This window comes from Tauraco erythrolophus, chromosome 1 (genome assembly GCF_009769465.1).
Source record: "Tauraco erythrolophus isolate bTauEry1 chromosome 1, bTauEry1.pri, whole genome shotgun sequence".
Lineage (NCBI taxonomy): Eukaryota > Metazoa > Chordata > Aves > Musophagiformes > Musophagidae > Tauraco > Tauraco erythrolophus.
In genome coordinates, this window is record NC_141465.1 from 54,329,071 (window position 1) to 54,351,152 (window position 22,082).

The 22,082-nt window shown below is 37.4% G+C and overlaps 1 protein-coding gene across 3 annotated transcripts in view; it reads left to right on the plus strand.

Moving 5' to 3' along the window:
• The window catches only part of ANOS1 (anosmin 1), a 146,018-nt gene that overhangs the window by 29,354 nt on the left and 94,582 nt on the right, over window positions 1–22,082 (plus strand). For all 3 annotated transcript variants that reach the window (XM_086609504.1, XM_086609510.1, XM_086609516.1), the window contains exon 2: window positions 1,283–1,330. In XM_086609504.1, coding sequence (XP_086465630.1) covers window positions 1,283–1,330 — 48 coding nt within the window. The remainder of the gene's footprint in view (window positions 1–1,282; window positions 1,331–22,082) is intronic.

Genomic DNA, 22,082 nt, shown 5'->3' on the forward strand with positions numbered 1-22,082 from the left:
TGAATTGCAGTTGTTGTACATCCAGGTTATAATTTTGGCTTTGTCTGTGTGATTTTATACATAAAAAGTTCTGTATGTGAATTACTCAATTATTTGCATTTCTCCTTATTAAAAAAAAAAAAGTGTACTCTTGCTATTCCTTTGCATTCTGGCCTACCTGAATTATTCTTCCATGGAGATTGTTTTCAGATCTATAGTCAATGCCAAAGATGAAGGAAAATACTTGCCTAATTCCTTTGAAAGGATGTCCTATTACTCTCTCATAGATTCACCATTGTAGTCAGATTGTGAACAACAAATCTACCAACATCTTCTGTTCTGTTTCCAGAGTATGAGCTTATAAATTATGGAAGAAATATATACGTATAAGTTCCTAAGTGCATGAATGTGCACTCTGTGTTGGAAAGTTTTACCCTGTTTCTTGCCTTCAGTCCACAGAGTCACTCAGATCTTTCTGATGCTGTTTCGGTCTTCCACTATACAGAAAGTGAATCAATGTTTTGTGTATCTGTTAACCCCACAAAAATAGACCTCTGGTTCCTGAGCTGTGGTTTTTTACAGGGAAATATTGTTTCCAAAGTTGACCCTTCAGAAGCTCCTGTAGTTGAACAGCAGGTTGCTGTTTGTCCCTATGCCAGTTTCGTATTTATCTTTTGGATATCATGTTCTCTTTTCATTTAGCTTAAATTATTATTTTGCATTTATTACTGTATTGCTTCTTTTACTACAGTCAAGACAAATGAGAGCTACAGTGTTTCCTGATCTGGGAAATGCACTTTGTTATCAAAAATGTAAAATAAAACTGGTATGATTTACTTTTGGTGAGATCATGTCCAAGTTAATTGAATTTTCCATTTACTTCCAGGCCATTCATTATCTCTCCTTGATAATTTATTCTAAGTATTGTGGAATATAGAAATGTGACTAACAGGCTTTCCATTCATGAATCACTACCAATCCATATCAATTTCTTAAATACAAGTGTTACTTTTGTTTGCTTCCTAGCAAGTCTAGACAGTAAGTGTTTACAAAGGTGGATTAAAAGGTGGCTGCAGTTGGTTTTTCACTAACCTTGCTTGATGAAATGCTTTCTTAACTTTTCTCTGGTCGCTTTATGCTTTTACTTAACACAAGGGAGTAAGAGTCAGGATTGGTACTAATGTTGTGACGAAACCATTTTCTAAGCAGAACTGGAAGGTGAATTCTATTTAAACCTGTTGGGGTGATCATGTCTAGTCTGAAAGAAATATTAATATTCATGTACTTTTTCATTGTCTTTCAGAACAATGGGTCACTTGCTTGGTGCCAGAATCATAAACAGTGTTCAAAGGTATGTCTTTTTTTTTTTTTTTCCCTCTCATTTAAGTTACCTAGTTGCTTTCAATCTCTTTTCGTCTTAGCCTGTTTTCAGAAGCATCTGTTTATATTTTATCTGGAAATCTAGACCTATAATAAAATATCCAAACTTAAAGCTGAGTGATTTACTCTTTCAGGACAAAGGAATTATGTTTGAGGATAAGTATTAAGCTTAGTTAAACCAATATAATTCTGTGGTTATCAACAGACTTTACACTGGCTAAAATCTGGTGTATCATTTGTGTTCTTTCAGTATTTTGTTCATAAAAGAATATAACTGTCAATCACATTAAAGTTTTTCTCCAACAGCACTGAGGTATGCCAACATTCAACGTTTCCTTAAGTTTGGGTATTTAATTTTTAGCCTGACACTGAATTTCTTGGAAAAAATTCTTGATAAAAATCTCCTGAAAGCCGAGAGGATAGGTGAGCTAATTGTCAACTGATTCTCCTGTGGAAGAGTCTTTCTATGGTGGCTGGATAGAATCAACAATGATTTGGGAGCTTTGGTGGTTCAAAGTAGAATTACGTACTTTAGTGCTGACTATTTGTAAATGTCATGGAAGATGCATCCATTGGAAATTTACCTGAAAATGGTGAAGGTAGTATTTTTGTCGTAGTCTCCTTGAGAGTGTATTTATACAATAATTTAGGCTTTTTACATTCAATATTTATTCTTTAGTCTGTAAAGGTTGTACTGTAAGTGGGATTAAATCCAAGTAGCATTGTTCTGTATTGTTTTAATGATGTCATCTCTGTAAATACTGGTGCTAACCATTGGTTTTAACATGTGACAATTTCTTCTCTACAATTAGAGAGAGATTACTGGTTTACTGATCTAGTTTCTGTTGAAAGGAATGGGATTGCAAATGAACCGATTTGTTATTGGTTTATTTTCCTGCAATGGAACAGTCAAAGTTGATTGCTTTTGTAAGTGTTAAAACCAAAGTATATCAACATTAGTATAAGAAGAGAGTAGAACAATTCCTATTAGCTGAGCCGTGCTGCTAAGTGTTGCACATCTGCAATGAAATCTCATCATTCTTAAAAAAGCCCAAACAGAGGTGCAGAGAATGTGGCTCATTGTAACTGAAGTGCCTTTTAAAGAAAGTGTGGAGGTCTTTCCCAGTACCACAGTGATCCTGATGTAATTTTGTTTTCTGTTAATTTATGAAGATTAAATTCATAATTTAATTCTGCCATGGGATCTATCTGAAAGGTTTTCCAGTGGTTTGTGTCTGCCCTCCAAAGAAGGAATCATATAACAAAAGTTGTCCAGCTTTTAAAGCAAGGCAAAGATTACAGGAACATCTCTCTGAGTCACTCCCATGTTTGTAGAATCCGCTTAAGATAGATATGAGATATTACGAATTCAAGATTTACCTTGTGATTGTATTAGGCTCTCGAAATCAATGTAACAATGCTACAAATCAATATTATTTCATAATACAAAATGAAACAACAGTTTAAGTTTAAAATTACTTACCATATACTTTACAGTCATGTTACCTTATGTTTTTATTCTTTCTTAGGAAGGTAATGCATTTTTCCTTAAGAAAGCAGCTTTGCCTTATTTTGAAAAATAAATAAACTTGGTCAAATTGTTAACAGAACTGAACATTAGTAGAATGTTCTTTTGTTTCAGGCAAGCTTTGATTTTCTGTGTTTTGCGATGCAAAGTCAAACAATTGTGTTATCTAACTGAAGCTTTAAAAGCAATGCAGGGGATGGAGTTGACCTTTCAAAAAATGCAAATACTTTTCACTGCTTCTCAGCACCTCAGTGAAGGAGGTTTATATGAGTGTGTTTCTGCTAAATATCTCAGATGTCATATTTTCCAAAGGATTTTCCCAGATTCTCAAATAATGCTTGAGAATAATTGTAGAGACAAACTAATGTATTTCTATGTGACAACATCTATATGTAGTTTATATATTGATAAACACAGTTAATATTAACCTAGTAACTACTTTGTCCTAAAATTGATTCTTTTAATATTTAATCCATTAAGCATGAAGCTATGTCATGAAAACTTGATGTGTTTTTCTTTGAAAATTGGAGAAATGGAGTAGAATAGAACAGACTATTTTAGTTGGAAGGGGCCTACAATGATCTTCTAGTCCAACCGCCTGACCAATTCAGGGCTGACCAGAAGTTAAAGCATGTTATTAAGGGCCTTGTCCAAATATCTCTTCAACACTGACAGGCTTAGGGCATTGACCACCTCTCTAAGAATCCTGTCTCAGTGTTTGACCACTATCTCCTTAAGGAAATGCTTCCCAATGTCTGCTCTGAACCTCCCTTGGTGCAGCTTTGAGCCATTCCCATGTGTTGTATCACTGGATCCCAGGGAGAAGAGCTCAGCACCTCCCTCTCCACTCCCCCTCACCCCTCAACCTCCTTCTCTCCAAACTGGACAAGCTCAAAGTCCTCAGCCGCTCCTCACAGGACATGTCTGCCAGTCCTTTCACCACCTTTGTTGCCCTCCTATGGACATATTCAAGGACCTTCACATCCTTCATCAATTGTGGGACCCAGAACTGCACACAGTGCTTGAGGTGAGGCTGCATCAACTCTGAATACAGTGGGATAATCACCTCTCTTGTCTGGCTGGTTGTGCTGTGTTTGATGCACCCCAGGCAGTTTGCCTCCTTGGCTGCCAGGACACACTGCTGGCTCCTATTGAGCCTGCTGCTGACCAGCACCCCAGATCCCTTTCTGCAGTGCTGCTCTCCAGCCACTCCTCTCCATTGCTTAATGCTCCAATCTATCCAGATTCCTGTGCAAGACCTTTTGTCCCTCAAGAGAGTCAACAGCACCCTTTGAGCTCTGCCCTTCGCCCTGCACACCATGAACCTGCTCATCTCATATTTGGACAACTTGTCCAGAAGGATGCTGTGAGGGACAGTATCAAAAGCCTTATTAAAATCCAGAAAATTAAAAATCCTGCCTCCGCCACCTTCCCTTCATCCACTAGGTGGGTGATCTTGTCATAGAAGGATATTAAATTAGTTAAACATGACTTTCTTTTTGTGAACCCATGTTGACTGTGCCTGATGATTGCATTGATCTTTAAACATCTTTCAATAGAACCCAGTATAATTTGCTCCATAATTTTTCCAGAAACTGAGGTTAGGCTAACAGGTCTGTAGTACCATGGGTCTTCCTTCATACCCTTCTTGTAAACTGACATAACATTGACTAGCTTCAGTCAGCAGGGATCTCCCCAGACTCCCAAGACCCTTGGTAGATGATTGAAAAGAGTCCTGCCACAACATCCGCTAGCAACCTCAGTACTCTGGGATGAGTCCCATCAGGCCTCCTGGACTTGTGAAAATTCAGCTGATACAGCTGGTCCCTTTCAATTTCAGTGTCCACAAATGGAAAGTCACTGTTTCCACACTCGTGATCCTCCGACTCAGGAGACTGCGCAGCCCCAGGCCTATCAGTATTATTAAAGACTGAGGCAAAATATGCATTGAATGCCTCCACTTTTTCTTCATCCCTATTTGTCAGGTGACCATCTTTTCCAAGTATCAATCCAATGTTTTCTTTAGATCTCCTCTGGCTATTAATGCACTTTAAAAAGCCCTTCTTGTTATCTGACACAACACTGGCCAGTTTCAAGTCTAATTGAGTTTTGGCTTTTTGTGTCTTCCCCTGCATATACAAACCACAGCTCTGTAATCTTCCTGCGAAGCCTGACATTGCTTCCACAGATCATGCAATTTATTTTTCCTCTTGAGCTCGACAAGGAGTTCCCTGTTCAACCAAGCTGTTTTTCTGCCCTGCTTGCTTGACTTATGACACAGTGGAATTGCCTGCTCCTGTGCATTCCTCTACGCTCATGGACTCCAAAGCCCTCAAAAGGAGATTCCCAGAGTACTCTGCTGAATAACGCCCTGAGTAGCTTCAAGCTTGCTCTCCTGAAGTCTGGGGTAGAAACTCTACTGAGCTTTTTTCCTCATTACACTGAAAATTTTAGACTCAACCGTTTCATGACCACTGTGGCCAAGACAGCCACCTACCATCACAATCCCCACGAGTCCTTCTCTAATCACAAACAGCAAGTCTAGGAAGGAATCTTTCCTAGTTGGCTCCCTGAATACTTGTGACAAGAAGTATCTCCCACAAACTTCAAGAATGCTCATCACAGCAGTATGATGTTCCCAGTTGATGTCTGGGAAGTTGAAGTCTCCCATAAGTTCAAGGATAACTAGTACAGAGATTTCTCCTAATTGCCTGGTAGAATAACTCAGTGCTTACCTCCTGGCTGTGTGATTGGAAGTAGACACACACTACAACAAGTCCTTTTTTTTCGACCCCTCAAACCCTCACTGAGGCTCTCAACCACATCATCGCTAACTGTAAGGGCTGTACAATCCAACCTCACCCTTATGTGTAGTGCAACACCTCCACCTTGCCTGCCCTGCCTGTCCCTCCTGAGTAGCCTGTACCCCTCTATCCCAGTACTCCAATAGCGGGATTCATTCCACCAAGTCGCACTAATACCAATGATATCATAGTTCTGGGAACTAACCAGTGCTTCCATTTCTTCCTGTCTGTTTCTCATACTGTGTGTGTTGGTGTACAAGCGTTTCAGATATGTTTCTGAGCCCTCTGTGCTCCCAGGAGCAGAACAATGTAAATATTCCCACTACCACTGCCACTCTCATTAGGATTCATGCTACGTTTTTAAGTATGCAAATAAAATCTATTTTGGGCTTATTCCTCCTTTTGCCCACCAATTAGTCATGTTTTTATGATGTCTCATACTCTGAGTTACCTAAGTAATTATTTTACAGCATTATGAGATACAGGTTACAAACGTGAAGAAGTAGTGTCTGTAGTGTATTGATCTCATCTAACATATAATACTCTAGTCTGTTATTTCAGTTTAAAGAATTCAGCTTGTTTCCATCACAGATAGCCAGTTGGCTTTGATACACATTTGTAACCCTCACTAATACTGGAGAAATTTCCTCTAAATGACAACATGTAGAAAAAAAACTTAATCTTTTTTAATTTTGAATGTAATGGCATCTGCTAGGGAGGGAAGGGTAGGATAGGTCAGTGTTTAAAATCCCTTTGGTTGAATATACACAGTGTCTAAACCAGAATGTCTAGTTTTACTGTTAAGAAACATTCATGACACTTTTTGTTAGAGATTTGTTTATCATTTGTTAAAGTGATAGGTCTCAGAAGACCTTTTTCCTTTTTCTTCTCTAAGATAGATTTTATGAATAAAAGTCATGTAATGAAATCTGTATGGATTCTGGATCTTTCTGCAAGTGCAATTCTCATTGACATTAATGAGAAATTCTGAGTAGAGAGATGTGTATTCAGTGTTGAGAGAAGAATTTTGCCCAGATACGGTTGTTATTAGATTGTTGTTTTCTGGAGCTGATCTCATACATCTTTACGTGCAATTTCCAATGCTCATAGAGGTAGAAAATAGTATTCTTTTTATCCTATGTACATATGTTGCTATCTGGCAATTTCATTATATTACTTCTTTAAAAGAAATATGGTTTACTTAGTGGTTTCAGGAGAAAAGCAGAAAACATCCACTCACTTTCACAACTGTATTTTTTTTCTTATGCATATCAACCCACAGTAACTTCCCCTTTGTGTAATCCACTTGAATTAAAGCATTACAGTAATCATGACATTTGTTGAACAACCTCTCACTAATGGCTGTGTGTGGACTAAGGCACTACTTGATGTGTGAAACACTATCAGAGTCTGGTCCAATAAAATAGTCTGCAAGGATGGCTCAAGTACTTCAAGAATAACACTAGGGGTTTGCTCTTTTTGTACAATGGCAATAAACTGGTTTATGTTGTGTTTGGAATTCCCCCACTCACTTAATCTTTACTATTGGATTTAACTTTCAAATCTTTACATAATTCTTGTTTAAAACTTTGCCTTTCCTTTACTTATCCTCTGGAAATCTTTATGTGGTATTTTGCCTCTTTCTTTCCAGTAGAGTTACTATTCTGTATGGCCATCTGCCTGTTTCCTACAAATCTACTAAAGAATCAGTAAATTGTTTCAGTTGGAAGGAACTTGTTGAGATTTTCTAGTGCAACCCCCCTACTCAAGCAGTGTCAGCTAGAGCAGGCTCTCCAGAACCACATCCAGTTAGGTTTTGAGTATCTCCACAGATGAAGACCGCAACCTTTCTGGGCAACCTGTTGCAGTGTTTGACCACCCGCGCAGTAAAAAAGCTTTTGTATTTCCTGTTTTTTAAATTTGTGCCCATTGCCTCTTGTCCGGTCCATGGGCATGACTGAGAAGAGCCTGGCTCCCTCTTCTTCGTTGCTTCCCATCAGGTATTTATACACAAGTGTAAGATCCCCCTGAGTCTTCTTCTCTCCAGGCTGAACAGTCGCAGCTCTCTGAACTTCTGCATAATATGGCAGATGCTTCAGTCCCTTAATCATAGATTATGATATATGATATATTATTATATATTAATATAATTATATTATTATATATTATTATATGATATATATAAATTGTATAGATTATGATTATATATTTTCTTCTATTCTACTTATGCATTCTAAGCTCAAAATGACTCCTGCCTACTGTCATTCACAAAGCTCCTGCCCTATCCTTAAAATCTCACTGCCTTCTGTCATCTTATTAATGGTGAGTCTTGCTAAACTGTATGTAAATGCATAGCATTTGCTGTTCCTGCTCCATTTTGCCAGTTTGCTTTTACAGTGTGAGCTCCATAGTGCCAAGGCTGTTTTCTCAAGTACTTGGAAGTGCTGAGCACATAACAGGTGCTTCCCTGTAAAAATAACAGTAAGAGTCGAATGCTAGTGAGAGTAACGTGAAATGACAAAGTGCCCTACATTGATGCTGGTTTGGTGAAAAATGTATTTTAGCCCTAAGGGAGGGCAAAATGACTGGGAAAGGCATTTCAAGAGAGTTTGTGAAGTACAGATAATTTTTTTTTTTTTTTTACAGCTTCTTACACAAGTTTTTCTTTTTGTAAGCAACTGAAAGTCAAGAGACCAGCAGGCATAATTTAGAGCTGCATGTGCAGTGGCATTTACAAGGACTGGAGATAAATGGGGATCATCATAATGCTCTGTGAATTCCAATACAACTTTCTTGTTCCCAGCAGCCAAGGCAGTGGTCCCTGATTGATTGATTCTGCAGAAAGGCTGAAAGGCTATTTTTTTGAGTTTTCAGAACTGAGAGGAAAATGTGACAATAAAGATAAATAAGTTTACAAATGCTGCAGCCAAATAAACAGATTGTTTCAAAAAGACAGCTCTGGTTTCTTTTTAGAATAACACACACTCCTGAATTCAATCTGTGAGCAATTGTTCCACTTCCAGCTGAGCTCTTTCCAAAGATAATGCAGGTGGAAAGATGAGTTAATGGTTTAAACAATTAGAGATTTGATGCACTCTTCCATCTGTCAAAGCCCACTGAAACGAAAGCTCACAGTTTTAATTTGTGCCTCCAGCATCTAACTCAGTCTGAAATGGTGTCAGCGATTTGCCCTGCCCACAGTACTGTCATTCTTATGGTAAGCATTCTGTGCACTCATGCTGGGAGACTTTTATCAAACATATTAGTGTGCATTTGAGAGATCATTAGCCTGAAGTAGCTGGAACATTCCAGGTTTCTTAGCCTGGAAACTCACATCTCTGCTGGAAAGTATGTTGAGCCACTGCTATTTACACAAGAAAGCTAAAGCAGGATAGGGATAACTGTAAAATTTAAGAGGAATAGTGATTCTTGATATTGTCAATCTGTCGTGATTTAAGTACCACCCATAAGAGGATGAGATAATGGATGTTTTGATTTTTGTCTAAAAAGAAAGAATGAATAAAAATTTCTTTCTTGATCTGCTAGACAGAATTTTTCTTTCATCTAGCAAAAGATAAGGTAAAACCATTTAATTGAATAGAGTTCACAAGAACTGGTCAGATTATTGGTGTGCTAAACAGATAAAATAATCCTGAGCATATTAGAAATGAGGGCAGATGTGATACTGGTTGCTTGCATTCCTATGGATGATTTGACTTTTTTATTCTATTCATCTATAAAAAGGTGGAGGGGGCTGAGAGAACCATAGTGGTTAGATGATTAAAGGTGAACTAGCTAAGAAATAGATTGACTGAAGTTTCTGGATATTTGTGTTTGGGGAAATAGAAGAAAGAGCTTTGTGATTCAGTGTTTATGTTTATACAAAAGCATTAGTGTATAAATGTGCTGTGATGACAGGAATCCCTTTGTTCTCTAAGGGCCTTGAGAACTAACAAATAAACAGAGTTAAAATCCAAACAATGTTTACAGTACTTTGTAGTCCTCTGATGTATCACTCTATATTTGTAAAGATGAAGTTTCATTTTTCAGATATCAAAAAAACAGTTGTATTAGAACATGGGACACTGAAATAATTGGAAATTAAGAAAGTTCGTATTCTTCACAGTTGCCATATTGGATCACATCAGTCATCCTTCCTGTCTAATACTGTGTTGCCTGCTAGATTTTCCATAGATAAGTAAACCTGCAGGTGTGGAATAAACTGCTGCTAGGAAAAACTTACTTAAGCCTTATTACTCATTTTTGGGTGGTACTGTGAAACATAAAGGGTATGTCCTTTCCTAGACACTAGTTGTGGTTTCTCAGCTCATACTGTTTATTGGTTTGTTCAACAATGTTTTTGTCTTGAAGAACAGACCTCTGGGCTTGATGAAGGTTGCTTTGCTTGGTCTTCACTCTAAACGGTCCTGCTGATAACTTTCTGTCTCTGAGAAAAATGGTTAAAGTCAAGTTATTTTCATTTTTCAGAGAATCATAGAATAGTTTGGGTTGGAAAGGACCTTTAAATGTCATCTAGTCCAACCCCTCTGCAATGAGCAAGGACATCTTCAACTAGATCAAGTTGCTCAGAGCCCCATCCAACCTGACCTTGAATGTTTCCAGGGATGAGGCAACTACCTCCTGTCTAGGCAGCCGCTTCTAGTGTTTCACCGCCCTCATCGTAACAAATTTCTTCCTTATATCTAGTCTGAAACTACCCTTTTTATTTTAAATCCATTACCCCTTGTCCTGCTGCACAGACCCTACTAAAAAGTGTGTCCCTATCTTTCTTATAAGCCCCCTATAAGTATTGAAAGGCCACAGTAAGGTCTCCCTGGAACCTTCTTTTCTCCAGGCGGAACAACCTCAACTCTCTCCGCCTTTCTTCATGGGAGAGGTGTTCCATTCCTCTGATCACTTTTGTGGCCATTTTGTGTCATCAGTTTTCTTCTACTAAAAGATTATCACCACTGCTAGAGCCCTTACGATGGGTAGGAAGGAAAACCTGGGTCTCTGTGCCCCAGGTTTTCATGGTGCATAGAATCCTTTAGGTTGGAAAAGACTTTTAAGATCTTTGAGTTCAACTGTTCACTTAACACTGCCAAGTTCACCGTTAAACCATGTCCCTAAGCACCACATCTGCATGTCTTTTAAATACCTCCAGGGATGGTGATTCAACGACTTCTTTTGGCAGCCTGTTCTAAAGCTTGCCAATGCTTTCAGTGAAGAAATTTTTCCTGATATCCAATGTAAACCTCCCCTGGTGCGAATTCTGTGTTTTTCATTGATGGGTATTTCATCATGGGTTTATACAAAAGGTTGGCTCTTTTGGAGCTTGCTTTTCTGGACAGTTTTATCTAGGCCACTTGCTAACAGAGGTAAAGTAAGTCTGATCACTGTGCTGTTTGTAATTTGAACTACTGAATACTGAGCAAACTGAGCCAATGCTGAACATAACCAGCCAAAGATTAAGTAGCCCTCTTTCATGGAGAAAGGACACAAAATTGACATTAATGACTGAAATGTGCCAACACTGGCTTTGAGGATAATAGCATAGCAATCTCAACTCTGGTCTCAAAAATGCAAATGCTGGCTGTAGACCTTAAGTCTACATACTCTATAGTATAAACAGACATACACTACAGCTAAAAGGAGAATGTGTGCATGGGCATGTGCACACACACACATACCCGACAGATATTTATTGAAGCTGGCATGCTGAAGCACTAAATGCTTCTTTAAGTTAGCTTTTTTCTGCTTCAGTGAACACCGTTCAGAATCCAGGGATATTCAGACTGCAGAACCCTTTTATTTAGAATTATTTGAGCACAAAAATAATCCCTTCGTAGAAACTTTTGAAATAGCAACAGAGCTATGCGGCCTAATCAACTATAATTTTTTGTCATTTAGAAAGCAGTTGATTAAGTAACATCTAGCAGAAGGCAAATCATCACTGGAGCGACACTGGTCAGACAGTAAAGACAGACAATACTACAAAGACTGAGAAAAATGAGCAGTAAATCTGCTTGAAAACAAGCAACAAATTTATCTTTTTGTATCTTTATGGTTTTTCCAGGTCTCTCACCATGCAGTTTGCTCAAAACTTGTACATATTTTTTTTTCTCATCTTTCAATAACTTTGTACTCTATATGCAGAATATAACATGGAAGTGTATTTGAGATTTTGACTTCCTAAATATGATCTTAGTTCCCTAAGCTTAACTCCTTCAATTTCTATTTGGGAATTTTAACAGCTCACGTAAGTCATAGAATCCGTACAAAATTTATAACTTTGCAGTTGAGATCAGAATCTTAATTTTATCTTATTAAATTACATTTCGTTAACCTAATTAATTCATGGTGCAAAAGAGGCTGTAATAGTCTGTTTAAATGTATAGTCCTTTTCTCCTCTTGTGGGAGACAGCTGCAGAGTTAGATCAAATATAGTTGTAGTAAAGCGACAAAGACAAGATGTACTTACATTGACCTTTAATGTAGCAATAAAATATATTCAAGCCACTGTAAAGGGACAGAGCCTGAAAACCAGATGCATGGCTGTATCTTAGCCTTAACTTTAAAAGGAGTTTTGCTTGACTAGACTCAGGGCATTATTCAAAACCCACTGAAGTAAGGAATACTGACTTTAAACAAGCTTTATATCCATCCATAAGGCAAGATTGTGCTTTTTCAAGTGACCTACCTTGGAGTTTCTCCATTACCATAATACTGAAGGAGATGATACGTAAAAATTTGCTTAGGTAGATGAGGATACTGTGCTGAGAGGAAGGCAACTGTCTTTGAGGCACACAGACAAAGATGTAAGTGCTCTTTTCTCCACACACTTAGTGAGTTGTAAGGAAAGCATTGAGCTGGAAGTGGGAGCTATGACTGTTTTCCGCTTTTGAGCGCCTGCCAAGAATTGGGAACTACCTGAGCACAGAAGCATGGTCTGTCCTAAAACAAAAATTGGAGGTTTTATTTTGTAACACTGTGTGATATTTAATCGGGCATTAAAGAGTTAATTGCCTTTTAGCACTGTCTGTATATTAGAATAACTCTCTATGCACAAGAAACAGAAATGTTTCTGAGAGGGTGCAGTGTTAAATATCTGTTTGTGCCATGGATTTTAAGCAGATCTTGTCACTGAGTTTCATTAGAAAGCTCTGCTTAAAAGTCAGTTTGGGGTATAGTCTTAGGATAACAGGTCAAAAAGGTAACTTGTTTTGACAGTTCTTAATAATCACACTTACTATATGGATTACAAACATGCATTCTGATTTTAGTCAAATCAAATTTTTTTAGCTGTTTCAGTGGCCTGAAGAATTTAAATACACAGAGGTGGCATAGAACTGTATGGATACAAATTTCTAAAAATGAGATAGTGACAGGAAAGCACTAAGGCCTGTTTTCCAATACGCTAACCTTTCTGAAGTCGCTTATGTATCTGCAATTTGGTCTAAAGGCTACTTCCTGCAGTCTAATTTAAAATGGGTTTCCATTAAAATGAGTCCTCATTTTATACAAGTGAACAATTACATAGGGTGTAAATTGAAGAGGGAAATTGTAGCTGTATTTCTTGAATATTGACATATGTATTTAATGTGTATGGGAACTCTGAAGAGGTATTTTTGGTTCATGTTCAACCTAAGAAGTTCTTCATACAGGAATACCAGCAGGATCCACTACACTGAAATGACAGAAGACAAAGGATAACTATTCAACATTGTACTATTTTGTCACTAGTGCACATATGCATAACAGGCTTTTTCTTTTCCAGGAATGTGTTTTCAGCTTATGCGTTTAGGAATGAAAGGATTACTATTATTAATTCTAGAAAGGGATTTTTCCCTTGGAGTGTGAACCAGTAGACTGAATTATGAACAAGGATCTTTACTCTAGAATATCTAATGTTGTGCTTGCTTTAAGATGGAAAACCTGTGGATTCCAACAAATGTTAGAGTTTTCAACCTCTGGCTTTGGATAAAGAAAACAGATGCCTATGTTTTTTTCTCGTAGAGGTGACATTATTGCATCCAAAATATATTAATTCTAAATATCCACAATAAATCAGGGCATAAGCAGGAAAGGAGAATTCAGTTACAGCGCTTGGGATTTGAACTGCATCCTCTGAAGATAGTAGGAATTTTCCAGGCTTAGGAATGCAGAATCAATTTTTAAACAAGTTTCATATTAGGAATGAAGTATCTCCAATTTTATGTTTTATTAAAACATTGTTTTATGTTTAGCTATATTGTTACCACCTGAATTTTGAACTCCTTTGGGAGGGAAATAGACTTAATTTGGTTTTTCATAAATATGAAAACCCTGTTAACCCTAGTCAACACTGTTTTCAACTTATGTCCATTTAAATCAGGCCTTAGCATCATGTGAATTCTGATATGTTGTTATTCCTAATATTTGAAATTCTTCCAGGTTGGCCTGAGAATACAATACAGAGCCCTGAACGCGTCCCTGGCCTTATCCGTGCAGCTGTTGTTAGGAGAGAAACTAACCATGGATGCTTCTGGGTGGCAGGAGTGCACACCCGGAAGGCAGAGATTAGTCTGGCTACAGTTAATTTTTGTTTGGATCTGGACCATATTGTTGAGTGATATCTGAGGGTATCAATTATTCACTCCCCAGGTGGCAGGTATAAAGCTCCTAAAGGGCTATGAGCAAGGCAGGAAATTGGGGGGTTTTGGGTGAGATTTTTGGAGGATTGGGAGTTGTAGCTGTGAAGAAGCACTGAGAGCATGACAGCTGATAAGTAATTATTTAAATCAATGAAAACATTGATTTACCAAACCCGTCTTTGCCACCTTGGAAGATCATCAGCTCAGCAAATATTTCTTAAAGAACTACTGGTGTCTCAGAGAAAGCCTCCAACATCTTTCTACTGGAGATCTGTTCTGCCCATATATTATTTCAAGTTCTGTTTTCCCACCGTTATTTATTGTTGAAGGCATGTGAATGACACAAGTAAGTGTGTTTCTTTAGGGTTCAGCTGTTCTTGCTGCACAATTTCTTCATCCAAAGTCATCTTTCACTTTACATCATCATACACAACTCCTACGATAATTGTGACCTACCTTTTTTGGTGGGTCATGATACAGAAAATAATCACCTTTTAATAGCTCATTTTCTTCAAAAGATGAATTAAATCTTTCCGTTTCATAACTGAATATTTTAAAACTAATCTATAGTTACATAATACATTTGAATAACAAATTAGTGTTTAAAAAAAAGAAGAGATTTGATTGGTAGCTTTCTTGCCTTGTTTTTTCCTTTTAATTTCTACTCCTACCATTAAATAAACTGAAACCAGGAGAACTAAAATAATTTAGCCTTATTGTATGGAAATACATTTTTTGTTAAAGGATAATAGTGGTGCATAACATCACAATATGTATTTCATTCAAAGTAATATCTGGCTGTAGCAGAAATCATCTGATTTTCATGTTTCCTAGGTTTAACAAGGGTTTGAAAGTATTGCAGAAAGAAGAATTTAATTCCTTAAATGGCAAGTAAGTAGGTCATCATCATCTTCAGGGAAAGGCTTATTTGTCCTCATTATTCCTCATTATTCCTGAGTTCAACATTATGCAAATTCGTTTTATAATACACTTGAAAGTAATTATTGTAAGGAAGTGAGTGTATCTATATGCAGTTCTTTAAAGATGTCCTTTTAATTTTTTTTTTCCAAACAACATCGACAGCAAAATAGTTTTGCAAACACTCTTCATATGTTTTTAATCACTAATATGGGAAGACTGAATTAATTAGAAATTCAGCTCTTCTTCCCCTTTTTACTGCTTCAGTGGTAGAAAGGTTGTCAGATGTAATACTGACTTAAAAGTGTTTGGGAAGTGTGTGACACTCTTAATGGCTATTTAATCTTCTACTTTGGGCAGATCATATCAAAATGTTCAAGACATTGGTAGTATTCTGTAAAAGAAATAGTAAGAGGACAGCGTGGTGGTGAAGGAGCAGTGAACAGGCAGCATAGTAGTGTAGGCAGATCACATACCCACATCTTTGCTGAAAAATGATGGGGATCATTCCTGCCCTGCCAGCAGGATCCTTCCAGTGGAGTCTTGTTGCACCTCTGCCGTCTGCCTACAAAATCTTCCCCTTGATAGAAAATGAGCTGTGGTTTTACTTCTCTAACTTACCATTTTATAAAAAAAATGAAGTTGTTCACCATGGAATTAAAAAATAAAGAAGAGCTTATATGGTAATAATTTGAAGAGTTCCCCCTCCCCGCCGAGTTGTCACAATTTTCTGGGTTGATCAGTGCACTTCAAACGTATGTCTGTGTGGCAAATGCATTTTGTGTTTGCACAGAAACTCACTTGATTGATCTGTTAGTTCAGAGTGACATTTTAAGTGCATTACAGTTTGTTTTTTGCTTTTTTTCTGGGGAAAGGCTGAAATATCTCAATACAGTTGTACTTTTTATTGCAGTTTTATCAAATGATGAATTTAGGGAAAGGCTCTTGTGTATGTTTTGTAGTGCGGTCATGGAAAGCTAGTGCATTTTTTCTTTATTACTAACATTTGTTGGGTGATGACAGGTTATCAAACAGTATAGAGCTGTTTAACGCCTTGGAAGAAGACAATAAAGAAACTTGTGACACTTGCTTATCGAGAAGCACAGTATGTTTGGGGAAATCTGTCAGTGAGAAGACAGGCCTGCAAAGATGTCAGGCCTATTTTGACCTTTCTGCCCCTTGTTTGTATTCTACTGTTTCAGCTTTGCAAATGACTCCACATTTGCTACTTGAATTGAAAGTAGACATCATATAGCCTGGAAAGGATATGAGTAGGTTTCAGAAACATTTTATCATGCAATGGGAAAAAAACAAGTTTTTGTAACATCTGCAATTGCACTCAAAAAAAAAATACGATTAAACTTCCTGTTCATGGCTCCATAATATCATTAAAAGAAGTAAAAATATTTTCTTTTTAAAATAAATTATATATGTAGTTATTTTGCGATGGTCTGTCAAAGTAGTAAATGTTACATCAAATCCAAGTACTACTGATGCATGGTACTGTATGCCTACAGTAATCTGAGCTCCTCTGTAATGATGTATGACATTCACTTTGCATGCTCTGTACTATATTTTATCCAGCATTTGGATAGCATGATATTCTGACCTTGTCTTATTCGTGATCTCATTTACTGTGAATGTTGCAAGAACAGTAAACAAAGCCTGGAAGAATTGTCAAGCTGCCAAGTTGTATTGCTCTGTATATTTTCAAGACAATGCCACAGAAATTTATCTGTCTTGACACCTTTGTCCCTTGTATTAAGAAAGCCTTAACTAACTTCTCTTTAGTTCTAAGGTCTACCATCTAAAAATGCCACATCTTATCAAGAGAACAGGTGGAAAGTCTTTTAAGGAGAGGCCTCAGGGAGATGGAATAAGTTAGGAAAAAATAACAGCAGCTAAATTGTCTAAGGGATTCCAAGATTGACAAGAGTGCATCATAAGAAGAGTGTATGAAACATTTAAATAACACTTCTGTATTATAATTTATAAATAACTATGAATTAAGCCAGTGCGTAAATACGTTGTACAAATATGTTGAGTAGGAGAATACTTTTTTTGCGTGAATCCCAAAGCCATTTACAAATGTCAGTGATTGCAGGAATTCTGAAGCAGTTTTGTTTTATTGTGTTTTCCTTTCACCTTTCTCTCTCACTCCCTCAAGAAACTTAGAAATGTTCTACCCTGTTCAAACTGTATGGGGGTTTTGCATCTAACTCCTTCAGGCTCTGAAAAATCTGAACGTAAATCTGTACGTAATTAATTTACTTTCAATTGAATATCGATCTTGTTTTATTTGGATTATTTAAATTTACTTCATTTTAGAGTTTTATGTGTGAAAGATAAACACTGAAATATAGAATCACATCTTGATAATGTGACTGTACTTCAATTACTTAAACTAGCTTTCGTAACTACTGTTGCCTTTAACAGGAAGTTGCTACGATGGTACACATCTTCAGTAGGCATTTATAAACAATGAGAACTTCAAAAGTGAAGGGGGTATATAACAAAGTGACAGTCTGAATAGAAAGTGTGATTATAGCATACTTTTACTGGGATTTGAGTGTAAGGTCTCTACTTATAAAAAAGTTAATCATCTTCTAGTTGAACAGTTGAATACTGAGGACATCTCTTTTTTGAGTTGTCTTATGCTTCAGCCAATTGACAGAAGATAAGCTTCTCTACCCATCCCTCCCAGTCTTTCAAAGCGTAGTGGAGCTTATTGTAAATGAATGACTCATACATAGGGTGGAACAAATGCACCATTGGTAGGCTACAGAGATAATAACACTGACCTCCGGTCATTTTACAAGAGAACTCTCTCGTGTAGGTCGACTTCCCACTGCTTTAAGCCCAACCTAAATAGACTATTCATGGGGAACTGAATTGACAGATCAGAGATTTATATGCACAAATATAGGCATTAACAGCATGCTCTCTGCACTTCAGGACCCGAGAAGTAGTTTAAATATCTGACCACTAAAAGCAGAGGGACATTTTTCTGTAAAGAAGTAGGTTTGTAAACTTGCTTCAGACTTACTGAAATATGTAGGGCAGTCGTAGAAGTCCAACCTTGAAGTATGTGTTTATGCAGGACCTCCAATAATACGAAATTGTTCAGAAATAGGGATTATGATAGCTCTGCCACTTCACATTGGGGCGGATGAAAAGAAGACAAGATTTTAGGTTCTAAGTCAACATGTGCTAAAAATGCATTTTCTGCCTTTTTATCTTTTACCTTTGTATTGTATGCACACACAACATGAGTAAGCAGGAATAATTTTGTAAGAATACAAACTCTAACATTTTTCAAATTATATTAATTTTAGGAGGATCTTGAGATAATAAATTTAACCTTTAAAATAAGAAAGTGATAATGGGCGGTAGTTCAAATTTTTACACCACAAGGTATGATCTAAGTGTATCAAATATCTTCATCTTCCAACTGTAAGTATTGCTCATGTAATACAGTTTGTCAGTAGAACTCATCCACCTAGTGCGTTCTAGAAAGAAATATATTTTGTGCCTTTCTGCAGAAAGAGATGTGTTCTTCTGCCTGATTTTAACAAAGCGTTATGTTGAAAGGAATGATTTCAAAGCAGATGACAAATAACTGAAAAGATATTTTTATTGTAAAATAGCATCCTCCCACAGAGAAAAGAAAAACAAAGAAAGAATAAGGCGGGGGAGAGAACCTTTCCCCCTCCCGTAACATTCTCTAACAGTAATTTAAGGAAAAAACATGAAGAGACACCCTTCTGTTGTTTTCTTCTTTTGGAGTTCTTTTAATTTCTTTTAAAGGATGAGAATTTTAACAGGTTCCTTCCTTTTTCCTGGGCCCTTTAGTACAGAACATTATGACATGCAGTCAGATCTCTCAAAAAAGGTGTTTTTTTAAAATGATTAGTCCAGTTATTTTCTACCTGCAGAATATATGGCAACGTATCAGTGATACTTGATTTATAGAGAAAGAAGTAGTAAAAATGTGTTGGGAATTTGTATGAAGGAAAATTGTAAAACTATGAATGGGAGTTTAAATCCAAATGTATATATACCAGCCTGACCCCCTTAGTCAGCTTTTGTGTGAGATATAAGAATTTTCAACAAGAGCTAACGATGTAAGCTAATGTGATATATTTTCAAGATGTTAATTATCTGAATCTGTTTTGATACCATAGTTTTTTACTTTTACTGAGAGCATTGAAACTATTCCTTGTTTTTTACCTGTTTCTATGAACCTGTTTCTCCTGAATCTGTTCATTTAACTGCTGAGAAAATAATTCTTGTTGATTAGTAGTACAGTATGTGTCTATAGATCTATATATATTTGAAAAGAAATATTTTTTATGCTTACTGAAGCAGATGAATTAATGTTGGCAATGATATTTAATTACCTGGCTCAGGAGGCTTTTTTTGAGATCTAAATTCAGAGATCTTTACTTGGTCACACCTCCCAGAAGACAAATCCAGCATAGCAATTTCCTGGGGCTTTCCTTACTTTGTACATAGGAAAAATTTCAGTGAAAGTCCAGACACTGCAGTGATACAAAGTTTTCTTCCAGCAATAATTCCTTTTCCAGTTGATGATTTTGCAACTGGACTCCAAACTTGCAGTGATCTTCTATTTGGAAGTTGCAGGAGGCAGCTGCAAAAACACACACATAATCATTCTTTGTGACTGGCTAATAATGAAGGTTTTTACTAGACCACCTTGGGTAGGGAAATGTCAGTTTTTGTACAGAATTAATATTTCAAGTCTAGTTGTCTTTTCCCATGACTGGACTTTAAAAAGATAACATGAAGTAGAAATTGAAGTCTGGAAGAGATAGAACATTCTTAGTTATTATTTCTGATGCGTTATCTATGTAAACCAGCATCTAGCTATGCAGAAATGCACAATTCTCAAATATGCTTATTTCTCTTGCTTTTTAAGTTCCACTTGCTTAAACTCTGTTTTTAAAGTGCTATGTGCTTGGAGAGCCTTTTGATTCTTTAAGTATGTGGATTAGACCTAACCTTTGTCATGACTTTTGCTAGCCTTTACAGGGATGTGCCTTTGATTATTAGAGGGAGTTGCCATGAAAAGGCAAAAAAGAAGCACGAACTTTTGGCATCTTCTTCTTCCAGATGTCCTACACATCATCTCACCTCATCTTTCAGCTTCTAGCCTGAAACATCATTTCCCTGGGGAAATTGGTCTGCCTTCCCTTGGGTCTGGTAGTCCATTCAGATAAGTAGAGGCGTTGTTCGTGCTCCATAAGGGAAGAATTGAGGAGGAATTTTTATTTGAAAACTAAGTTTTAGTTGGATCTAAGTGCAGATTTAAAATTTTATATCTGTATCTGTTCTTGTTTTTGCTGCTTCACAGAATGTTACTTTTACACCAGGACATCGGTGTCCTGGTTTTAGCTGGGACAGAGTTAGCTCTTCTTTTTAGCAGCTGGAAGAGCTCCGTGTTTTGGTTTTACTCAGAGGCTCACTCTGAGAAGAATATTGATAGCAAGCTGTTTATAGTTGGCACTGAGGTCTCAAGGACTTTTCAGCTTGCCGTGTTCTGGCCGGAGTGCAGGAGCAAAACAGGATAAGGGGGGAGCATGGCTGGGACAAGGGGGCCACGATTCCCCTTGTGATTTGTGGTGGAACTTAAGATTGAGGGCCAAACTGGCCAATTAGTATTCCATATCATGCAGCGTCATGCCCAGCGTAAAGTTGAGGGACAGCCGGGAAGAAGGGCTTTTGCGCTTTGGCTCTTTCGCCGCTTTTGCTCTTTTGTGCTTGCTGTGCTTTTGCTCTGTTGCATTTTTTTTCTCACTCTCCCAGTACTCCCACTCTCGGAGTACTCTCTCTCTCTCTCTGCCCCTCTCTATTTCGGGGCCTCGCGTTCATCTGGGATTGCAGCTTCGGGACGAGACAGGCTTTGCATATGAGGGGGTGGTGAGCATCTACACTGTGTATTAAATCATCTGTGTTAAATTGTTCTTATCTCAACCCATGGGTATCCCATTTATCCTTTAATTCTCTCCCTTATCCCTGGGGCTGGGGGAGGGTGAGTGAACGACTGGGGCGGGGGGGCGGTTTGGTTGCCAGAGAGGCCTAACCCACAACAACTGGCTATGCCACACTGAGAAAATTGTGACTTGATACGGGTGCTGCTACTGCTTCTTTTGGAGCTACCGAAATGGTGAAGATGAACTGTTCATCTTGATGAATACTTTAGTTCCTGTGAGCTTTTTGTCTGCTTGTTTCTTTAACATTATACAATATCTTAAAACTCTTTTTTTCTGCTTGAAATCCAGTTTGAGAGAGTCATCCTGATTTTCATTTTGGATTTAGAGTATATAAAGTCAAGCTTGTGTTGAAAATGGCCATATTTGCTCTTGAACACAACCAGGCTTCCAGAATATTGACAACCATCAGGATACGTTGAGATATGATTTTTTTTAGGTATTTAAAAAGAGACTATGCAGTGAGAGATTCCAGTGGAAAGCTAGAAATCTATTGAAGGAGATTTGTGATCATTCATCATAAATTTCTCCAGTTGAGACCCAAGTTAGAGACACTTGTACGTGCTTTCTCTATTCTATTTTTTCAGGTAAAATCCAGTCCCCAGGGAAGTCAGTGTAATTTTCTCTGAAAGTGTCAGTGTGGTAAGGAATAGCACTAGAGTTTTTTGAACTTGGAGTATTATGATCGCAGATACCGTAATTTTGAAGCTAATGGTGCTCTACTTATGACAGTTCATATGACTTCAAGATTTGCTTTTCCTTGTGGGTGCAAAAAGTTTTACAGATAATTACAACAAGCTCGTAGAACCTATAGAGTGCTTTTTACAAG